Source organism: Lonchura striata, chromosome 2 (assembly GCF_050655825.1).
Source record: "Lonchura striata isolate lonStrDom1 chromosome 2, ASM5065582v1, whole genome shotgun sequence".
Taxonomy (NCBI): Eukaryota; Metazoa; Chordata; class Aves; order Passeriformes; family Estrildidae; genus Lonchura; species Lonchura striata.
Genome location: NC_140704.1, coordinates 156,491,996 through 156,502,330, shown reverse-complemented (window position 1 = coordinate 156,502,330; position 10,335 = coordinate 156,491,996). Strand labels below are relative to the sequence as shown.

Below are 10,335 nucleotides of genomic sequence, written 5' to 3'. Positions count from 1 at the left end.
TCACCTGTCCCAACCTCACCTGTCCCAAATTCACCTGTCCCAAATTCACCTGTCCAAAATTCACCTGTCCAACCTCACCTGTCCCAAATTCACCTGTCCCAAATTCACCTGTCCAAAATTCACCTGTCCAACCTCACCTGTCCCAAATTCACCTGTCCCAACCTCACCTGTCCAACCTCACCTGTCCCAAATTCACCTGTTCCAACCTCACCTGTCCCAACCTCACCTGTCCAAATTCACCAGTCCCAAATTTACCTGTCCAAAATTCACCTGTCCAACCTCACCTGTCCCAAATTCACCTGTCCCACCTCACCTGTCCCAAACTCACCTGTCCCACCTCACCTGTTCCAACCTCACCTGTCCAACCTCACCTGTCCCAAATTCACCTGTCCCAAATTCACCTGTCCCAAATTCACCTGTCCCACCTCACCTGTCCCAACCTCACCTGTCCAACCTCACCTCTCCCAAATTTACCTGTCCCAAACTCACCTGTCCAACCTCACCTGTCTCAAATTCACCTGTCCCAAATTCACCTGTCCCAACCTCACCTGTCCAACCTCACCTGTCCAACCTCACCTGTCCCAAACTCACCTGTCCCAACCTCACCTGTCCAACATCACCTGTCCCACCTCACCTGTCCCAAATTCACCTGTCCCAACCTCACCTGTGCCAGCCCCTCACCTGCCCAGCTCCTCACCTGCCCCTCACCTGTGCCAGCCCCTCACCTGCCCCTCACCTGCCCCTCCCCTCACCTGCCCAGCCCCTCACCTGCCCAGCCCCTGCCCAGCCCCGCACCTGGCCAGCCCCGCACCTGCCCCCCACCTGGCGCACTCACGATGTCAGGTGTGGTGCCGATCTTCTTGGCCAGCTCGCCGCGCTCCATGGCGCTCAGGTAGAGGAACCTGGCCAGCAGCTCCCCGTCCAGAACGTTCCGCACGGCGTTCTGCAGCAGGCGCCGCTCCGACTGCAGCAGCCTGCGCAGGTGCGACAGGTGAGGGACAGGTGGGACAGGTGGGACGGGTGAGGGACACTGGGACAGGTGAGGGACAGGTGGGACAGGTGGGATGGGTGAGGAACACTGGGACAGGTGAGGGACAGGTGGGACAGGTGGGATGGGAACAGGTGAGATGGGGACAGGTGAAATGGGGAGAGGTGGGACAGGTGACACAGGTGGGACAGGTGAGATGGGTGAGACAGGTGGGACAGGTGGGATGGGGACAGGTGGGACAGGTGGGATGGGTGAGATGGGTGAGGAACACCGGGACAGGTGAGGGACAGGTGGGACAGGTGGGATACGGACAGGTGGGACAGGTGGGATGGGTGAGGAACACTGGGACAGGTGAGGGACAGGTGGGACAGGTGGGATGCGGACAGGTGGGACAGGTGGGATGCGGACAGGTGAGATGGGTGAGGGACACTGGGACAGGTGAGACGGATGAGGGACAGTGGGACAGGTGAGGAACAGACGGGATGGGGGACAGATGTGAGATGGGACAGGTAGGAGATGGGACAGGTGGGACAGGTGAGGGACATTTGGGACAGGTGAGATAGGGACAGGTGGGATGGGAACAGATGGGACAGGTGGGATGGGGACAGGTGGGGGATGAGGCTGTGACAGGTGTGAGGCTGTGCTAGGACAGGTGTGGGGCAGGTGATGGCACCCAAATGCCCGCGGTGTGCCCAGGTGTACCCCAAGTATGCCCAGGTGTATCAGAGGTGTGTCACAGGTGTGCCCAGGTGTATCCCAGGTGTACCCAGGTGTATCCCAGGTGTACCCAGGTGTGCTCTCACCTGAAGGCCCTTGGATTGAGCCCGGCCAGGTGCGGCAGGGCGGAGCTGAGGTGTGCTCAGGTGTGTGTAGGTGTATCCCAGGTGTGCCCAGGTGTACCCAGGTGTGTGTAGGTGTACCCCAGGTGTGCCCAGGTGTATCCCAGGTGTGTGTAGGTGTACCCCAGGTGTGCCCAGGTGTATCCCAGGTGTATCCCAGGTGTGCCCAGGTGTGTGTAGGTGTATCCCAGGTGCCCCCAGGTGTGCCCTCACCTGAATGCCCGCGGGTTGAGCCCGGCCAGGTGCGGCAGGGCGGAGCTGAGGTGTGCTCAGGTGTGTGTAGGTGTATCCCAGGTGTGTGTAGGTGTATCCCAGGTGTATCACAGGTGTGCCCAGGTGTGCCCAGGTGTGCCCTCACCTGAAGGCGCGCGGGTTGAGCCCGGCCAGGTGTGGCAGGGCGGAGCTGAGGTGTGCTCAGGTGTGTGTAGGTGTATCCCAGGTGTGCCCAGGTGTGTGTAGGTGTATCACAGGTGTACCCAGGTGTATCCCAGGTGTGCCCAGGTGTGTGTAGGTGTATCCCAGGTGTGCCCAGGTGTGCCCAGGTGTATCCCAGGTGTGTGTAGGTGTACCCCAGGTGTGCCCAGGTGTACCCAGGTGTACCCAGGTGTGCCCAGGTGTATCCCAGGTGTGTGTAGGTGTATCCCAGGTGTGCCCAGGTGTACCCAGGTGTGCCCTCACCTGAATGCCCGTGGGTTGAGGCCGGCCAGGTGCGGCAGGGCGGAGCTGAGGTGTGCTCAGGTGTGCCCAGGTGTGTGTAGGTGTATCCCAGGTGTATCACAGGTGTATCCCAGGTATATCCCAGGTGCCCCCAGGTGTGCCCTCACCTGAATGCCCGCGGGTTGAGCCCGGCCAGGTGCGGCAGGGCGGAGCTGAGCGCGTTCTGCAGCATCAGCAGCCTGCGGTAGGTTTTCTCCTGCATCGGCAGCAGCAGCCCCAGGCCCCCGTCCAGCGTCGCTGCGGAGCGAGCCTCAGCACCCCAGCCCGGAATTGCGATCCCAGAAACCCAAATCCCAGGAATTGTGATCCCAGAAACCCAAATCCCAGGAATTGTGATCCCAAAAACCCCCAGCCCGGAATTGCGATCCCAAAAACCCCCAGCCCGGAATTCCGATCCCAAAAACCCAAATCCCAGAAATTCTGATCCCAAAAACCCCCAGCCCGGAATTGTGATCCCAAAAACCCCAAATCCCGGAATTGCGATCCCAAAAACCCCAAATCCCAGGAACTGCGATCCCAAAAACCCACAGCCCGGAATTGTGATCCCAAAAACCCCAAATCCCGGAATTGCGATCCCAAAAACCCCAAATCCCGGAATTGCGATCCCAAAAACCCCAAATCCCAGGAATTCCGATCCCAAAAACCCCAAATCCCAAAAAACAGAGCCCAGAAACCCCAAATCCCAGGAATTGTGATCCCAAAAACCCCACATCCCAGGAATTGCGATCCCAGAAACCCACAGCCCAGAATTGCGATCCCAAAAACCCAAATCCCAGGAATTGCGATCCCAAAAACCCCCAGCCCGGAATTGCGATCCCAAAAACCCCAAATCCCAGGAATTGCGAGCCCAAAAACCCCAAATCCCAGGAATTGCGAGCCCAAAAACCCCAAATCCCAGGAATTGCGATCCCAGAAACCCCAAATCCCGGAATTGCGAGCCCAAAAACCCAAATCCCAGGAATTGTGATCCCAAAAACCCCAAATCCCGGAATTGCGATCCCAGAAACCCACAGCCCGGAATTCCGATCCCAAAAACCCAAATCCCAGGAATTGTGATCCCAAAAACCCCAAATCCCAGGAATTGCGATCCCAAAAACCCCAAATCCCAGGAATTGCGATCCCAGAAACCCCCAGCCCGGAATTCCGATCCCAAAAACCCAAATCCCAGGAATTGTGATCCCAAAAACCCCAAATCCCAGGAATTGCGATCCCAAAAACCCCAAATCCCAGGAATTGCGATCCCAGAAACCCACAGCCCGGAATTCCGATCCCAAAAACCCCAAATCCCAAAAAACAGAGCCCAGAAACCCCAAATCCCAAATCCCAGAAACCCCAAATCCCAGAAAACAGAGCCCAGAAACCCCACAGCCCGGAATTCCGAGCCCAAAAACCCCAAATCCCAGGAATTCCGATCCCAGAAACCCAAATCCCAAAAAACAGAGCCCAGAAACCCCACAGCCCGGAATTCCGAGCCCAAAAACCCAAATCCAGAAATTCGATCCCAGAAACCCCAAATCCCAGAAATTCCGATCCCAGAAACCCCAAATCCCAGAAATTCCGATCCCAGAAACCCCAAATCCCAGGAATTCCGATCCCAAAAACCCACATCCCAGAATTCCGATCCCAGAAACCCAAATCCCAAAAAACACCAATCCCCAAAACCCCAAACCCCAAAAAAATCAGAGCCCAGAAACCCCAAACCCAAAAAAAACAGAGTCCAGAAACCCAAATCCCAAAAACACCAATCCCAAAAATTCCAATCCCAGAAACCCAAATCCCAAAAAATTCCAATCCCAGAAACCCAAATCCCGAAAATTCTGATCCCAGAAACACCAAATCCCAAAAAAACAGAGTCCAGAAACCCAAATCCCAAAAATTCCAATCCCAAAAACCCCAAATCCCAAAAATTCCGATCCCAAAAACCCTAAATCCCAAAAATTCCGATGCCAAAAACCCCAAATCCCTGAAACCCCCGTCCCCACCCACCCCAGGTGTGTCCCAGGTGTGTCCCCACCCCCCCCAGGTGTGCCCCCACCCCCCCAGGTGTCCCCAGGTGTGTCCCTCACCGAACCAGGTGCTGTGCTTGTTCTCCCAGGTGTGTCCCAGGTGTTCTCCCAGGTGTGTCCCAGGTGTGTCCCCACCCACCCCAGGTGTGTCCCAGGTGTGTCCCCACCCACCCCAGGTGTGTCCCAGGTGTGTCCCAGGTGTGTCCCAGGTGTCCCTCACCGAACCAGGTGATGTGCTTGTTCTCCCAGGTGTGTCCCAGGTGTCCCCAGGTGTGTCCCACCTGTCCCAGGTGTGTCCCAGGTGTGTCTCACCCCCCCAGGTGTGTCCCAGGTGTCCCTCACCGAACCAGGTGCTGTGCTTGTTCTCCCAGGTGTGTCCGAGGTGTTCTCCCAGGTCTGTCCCCACCCACCCCAGGTGTGTCCCAGGTGTCCCCAGGTGTGTCCCCAGGTGTGTCCCAGGTGAGTCCCTCACCGAACCAGGTGATGTGCTTGTTCTCCCAGGTGTGTCCCACCCACCCCAGGTGTGTCCCACCTGTCCCAGGTGTGTCCCCAGGTGTCCCCAGGTGTCCCTCACCGAACCAGGTGCTGTGCTTGTTCTCCCAGGTGTGTCCCACCCCCCCAGGTGTGTCCCAGGTGTCCCCAGGTGTGTCCCAGGTGTGTCCCACCCCCCCCAGGTGTCCCCAGGTGTCCCTCACCGAACCAGGTGCTGTGCTTGTTCTCCCAGGTGTGTCCCACCCCCCCAGGTGTGTCCCAGGTGTGTCCCACCCCCCCCAGGTGTCCCCAGGTGTCCCTCACCGAACCAGGTGATGTGCTTGTTCTCCCAGGTGTGTCCCACCCACCCCAGGTGTGTCCCAGGTGTGTCCCAGGTGTCCCCAGGTGTGTCCCTCACCGAACCAGGTGATGTGCTTGTTCTCCCAGGTGCTGGAGCGCCGGTTGGGCCCCTCGGCGTGCCCGCGGCACGGCGTGCGCCAGAACGTGTTCACGTGCGCCCCCACGTGGAAGTCGGCGCGGCGCAGCAGCCGCAGCCCCCCGAAGGACTCCTTGGCTGGGGGGACACGGGGGTGGCTCACCTGGGGCTCACCTGAGCCCACCTGAGCTCACCTGGGGTTCACCTGAGATCACCTGAGCCCACCTGAACCCACCTGAGATCACCTGGGGCTCACCTGAACCCACCTGAGCCCACCTGAGCTCACCTGGGGTTCACCCGAGATCACCTGAACCCACCTGAACCCACCTGAGCTCACCTGAACCCACCTGAGATCACCTGGGGCTCACCTGGAGTTCACCTGAGCCCACCTGAGCTCATCTGAGATCACCTGGGGCTCACCTGAACCCACCTGAGATCACCTGGGGCTCACCTGAACCCACTTGAGCTCACCTGAGATCATCTGAGATCATCTGGGGTTCACCTGAACCCACCTGAACTCACCTGAACCCACCTGAGATCATCTGGGGTTCACCTGAACCCACCTGAGCCCACCTGAGCCCACCTGAGCCCACCTGAACCCACCTGAGCTCACCTGAACCCACCTGAACCCACCTGAGCTCACCTGAGATCACCTGGGGTTCAAGTGAACCCACCTGAGCCCACCTGAGCCCACCTGAACCCACCTGAGATCATCTGAGATCATCTGGGGCTCACCTGACCCCACCTGAGATCACCTGAGCCCACCTGAGCCCACCTGAACCCACCTGAGATCACCTGGGGTTCACCTGAGCCCACCTGAACCCACCTGAGCCCACCTGGGCCCACCTGAGCCCCCCCTCACCTTCAGGCAGGTACATGTAGACCAGCAGGTTCCGGTCTCGGTCCGACACTGCGGGACGGGAGGGGGGAAAGTCAACCCGGATTGACCCAAATTGACCCAAATTGACCCAAATTGACCCAAATTTAACCACATTGACCCAAATTTAACCAAATTTAACCACATTGACCCAAACTGACCCAAATTTAACCCAAATTTAACCACATTGACCCAAATTGACCCAAATTTAACCACATTGACCCAAATTTAACCAAATTTAACCACATTGACCCAAATTGACCCAAATTTAACCGAATTTAACCACATTGACCCAAATTGACCCAAATTTAATCAAGTTACCCCAAATTCAACCCCAATGTATCCAAACTTGACACAAATCCAACCCAAACTTAACCAAATTCAACCCAAACCCAACCCAAACCAAACACAAACTTAACCAAACTCAACTAAACCCAACCAAACTCAACCCAAACTCAACCAAAGCAAATAAAACTTAACCAGACACTCAAACCCAATTTTTAAACAAAACCCACCCAAATCCAACTAAACCCAACTAAACCCAACTAAACCCAACTAAACCCAACTAAACCCAACTAAATCCAACTAAACCCAACTAAACCCAACTAAATCCAACTAAATCCAACTAAATCCAACAAAACCCAACAAAACCCAACAAAATCCAACTAAACCCAACTAAACCCAACTAAATCCAACTAAACCCAACTAAACCCAACTAAACCCAACTAAACCCAAAAAACCCAACTAAACCCAACTAAACCCAACTAAACCCAACTAAACCCAACTAAACCCAACTAAATCCAACTAAACCCAACTAAACCCAACTAAACCCAACTAAACCCAACTAAACCCAACTAAATCCAACCCAAACTTAACCAAACCCAACCCAAACCCACCCAAACCCAACCCAACCCAAACTAAACTCAACCAAATCCAACTAAACCCAAACTTAACCAAACCCAACCCAACCCACCCAAACCCACCCAACCCAACCCAACCCAACCCAAACCCACCCAAACCCACCCAACCCAACCCAACCCACCAAAACCAACCCAACCCCACCCAACCCCACCCAACCCAACCCAAACCAACCCAACCCAACCCCACCCAACCCAACCCAACCCCACCCAACCCAACCCAACCCCACCCAACCCAACCCAACCCCACCCAACCCAACCCAAACCCACCCAACCCACCCAACCCAACCCAACCCAACCCAAACCCAACCCAACAAAACCCAACCCCACCCAAACCCAACCCAACCCCACCCAACCCAACCCAAACCCACCCAAACCCACCCAACCCAACCCACCCCCACCCAACCCACCCAACCCCACCCAACCCAACCCAACCCCACCCAACCCAACCCAACCCAACCCAAACCCAACCCAAACCCAACCCAAACCAACCCAAACCCAACCCAACCCCACCCACCCACCCACCCAGCCCTGGTGACCTCCCCCCAGCGTACCCAGGAACCCCAGCTGGCTGCCGTCCACCATGAAGTCCACGCTGTAGACCTCCAGCGGCTTGGCGTCCTGCGGGGACAGCCCGGTCACCAGCGCTGCCACCAGTCCCCAGGACCTTCAGGTGTCCCCAGGACCTTCAGGTGTCACCCAAAACCTTCAGGTGTCACCCAAAACCTTCAGGTGTCCCCAGGACCTTCAGGTGTCCCCAGGACCTTCAGGTGTCACCCAAAACCTTCAGGTGTCACCAGGACCTTCAGGTGTCCCCAGGACCTTCAGGTGTCACCCAAAACCTTCAGGTGTCACCAGGACCTTCAGGTGTCCCCAGGACCTTCAGGTGTCACCCAAAACTTTCAGGTGTCCCCAGGACCTTCAGGTGTCACCCAGGTCCCTCAGGTGTCCCCAGGACCTTCAGGTGTCACCCAAAACCTTCAGGTGTCACCCAAAACCTTCAGGTGTCACCGAGGTCCTTCAGGTGTCCCCAGGTCCCTCAGGTGTCACCCAAAACCTTCAGGTGTCCCCAGGACCTTAAGGTGTCCCCAGGTCCCTCAGGTGTCACCCAAAACCTTCAGGTGTCACCCAGGACCTTCAGGTATCCCCAGAACCTTCAGGTGTCACCCAAAACCTTCAGGTGTCCCCAGGACTTTCAGGTGTCCCCAGGTCCCTCAGGTGTCTCCTTTGGGGGTTTGGTGGCCCCGAGGACGGTTTGGTGGCCCCATGGTGGGTTTGGTGGCCCCGAGGACGGTTTGGTGGCCCCATGGTGGGTTTGGTAGCCCCATGGTGGGTTTGGTGGCCCCACGGACAGTTTGGTTGGCCCCATGGTGGGTTTGGTGGCCCCATGGTGGGTTTGGTAGCCCCATGGTGGGTTTGGTGGCCCCACGGACAGTTTGGTTGGCCCCATGGTGGGTTTGGTGGCCCCACGGACAGTTTGGTGGCCCCATGGTGGGTTTGGTGGCCCCACGGACAGTTTGGTGGCCCCATGGTGGGTTTGGTGGCCCCATGGTGGGTTTGGTGACCCCATGGACAGTTTGGTGGCCCCATGGTGGGTTTGGTGACCCCATGGACAGTTTGGTGGCCCCATGGTGGGTTTGGTGGCCCCACGGACAGTTTGGTGGCCCCATGGTGGGTTTGGTGGCCCCATGGTGGGTTTGGTGACCCCATGGACAGTTTGGTGGCCCCACGGACAGTTTGGTGGCCCCATGGTGGGTTTGGTGGCCCCATGGTGGGTTTGGTGACCCCATGGACAGTTTGGTGGCCCCAGGGACAGTTTGGTGGCCCCACGGACAGTTTGGTGGCCCCATGGTGGGTTTGGTGGCCCCACGGACAGTTTGGTGGCCCCGCGGCTGACCCGGCTGACGAGGGACAGGGTCTTGCTCTCCTCCTGGTAGCGCAGCAGCGAGATGCTCTTCATCAGGTCGGCGGCCAGGATGAAGCTCTTGACGCTGATCATCTGGTGGATGTAGAGCTGCGTGTCGATGAAGGCCATGCCCGTCAGCTCGTTGTCCTTCAGGCTCCACAGGAAGATCTGGGGTGACACCCCGAGGTCACCAGGGAGGTCCTCAACCCGTGGTGGCCCTTGGCACCTCCCTGGTGGCCCCTCAGGACATTGGCCCAAACCCAAGGGATGTTGAGTGGCCACCACCATCATCCCAATGTCCTTGAGGCTCCACAGGAAGATCTGGGGGGACACCCCGAGGTCACCAGGGAGGTCCTCAACCCCCATGGAGGTCACCATGGAGATCCTCAAACCCCTCGTGGCCTTCAACACCTCCCTGGTGGCCCCTCAGGTCACTGGCCCAAACCCAAGGGACGTTGAATGGTCACCAAGGTTGGCTTGTTGGCCTTGAGGCTCCACAGGAAGATCTGGGGGGGACAGCCCGAGGTCACCAGGGAGGTCCTCAACCTCCATGGAGGTCACCATGGAGGTCCTCAAACCCCTGGTGGCCTTCAGCACCTCCCTGGTGGCCCCTCAGGTCTTTGGCCCAAACCCAAGGAACATTGAGTGGCCACCAAGGTCAGCTCGTTGTCCTTCAGGCTCCACAGGAAGATCTGGGGCGACACCCCGAGGTCACCAGGGAGGTCCTCAACCCCCATGGAGGTCACCATGGAGGTCCTCAAACCCCTGGTGGCCTTCAACACCTCCCTGGTGGCCCCTCAGGTCACTGGCCCAAACCCAAGGGACGTTGAGTGGCCACCAAGGTTGGCTTGTTGGCCTTGAGGCTCCTCAGGAACATCTGAGGGGACACGGGGACACCGCACGGAGGTCACCATGGAGGTCCTCAGGTGTGCCCAGCTGTGCCCAGGTGTGCCCAGGTGTACCTTCTGCCCGATGGCCGACACCAGGTAGCCGTGGCAGTGGCACAGGGCGGTCACGGGTCCCTTCTGCTCCTTCTCGTAGAGAACCTTGAACTTGTTCTTGGTCAGCGGCTGCCCCGGCTCGGGCACCACCTCGATCACGTCCAGGATCAGGATCTGCAGGTGAGGAACCCACAGGTGAGCCATGGACAGCCCAGGTGTGCCCAGGTGTGCCCTGGC

At 57.9% G+C, this 10,335-nt stretch overlaps 1 protein-coding gene across 10 annotated transcripts in view; it reads right to left on the bottom strand.

Annotated features, from left to right (window-relative positions):
• CPSF1 (cleavage and polyadenylation specific factor 1) overlaps window positions 1-10,335 on the bottom strand; it is a 69,794-nt gene that overhangs the window by 1,121 nt on the left and 58,338 nt on the right. For 6 of the 10 annotated variants that reach the window (XM_085572715.1, XM_085572716.1, XM_085572714.1 and 3 more), the window contains 7 exons: window positions 10,120-10,272; window positions 9,149-9,325; window positions 7,806-7,872; window positions 6,320-6,367; window positions 5,440-5,595; window positions 2,652-2,781; window positions 823-974 (listed from right to left, as the gene is read on the bottom strand). In XM_085572715.1, coding sequence (XP_085428841.1) covers window positions 823-974; window positions 2,652-2,781; window positions 5,440-5,595; window positions 6,320-6,367; window positions 7,806-7,872; window positions 9,149-9,325; window positions 10,120-10,272 — 883 coding nt within the window. Of the gene's footprint in view, window positions 1-822; window positions 975-2,651; window positions 2,782-5,439; window positions 5,596-6,319; window positions 6,368-7,805; window positions 7,873-9,148; window positions 9,326-9,732; window positions 9,850-10,119; window positions 10,273-10,335 lie in introns of those variants that run through there. The other 4 variants (XM_085572717.1, XR_014953177.1, XR_014953176.1 and 1 more) reach the window with 4 other exon arrangements.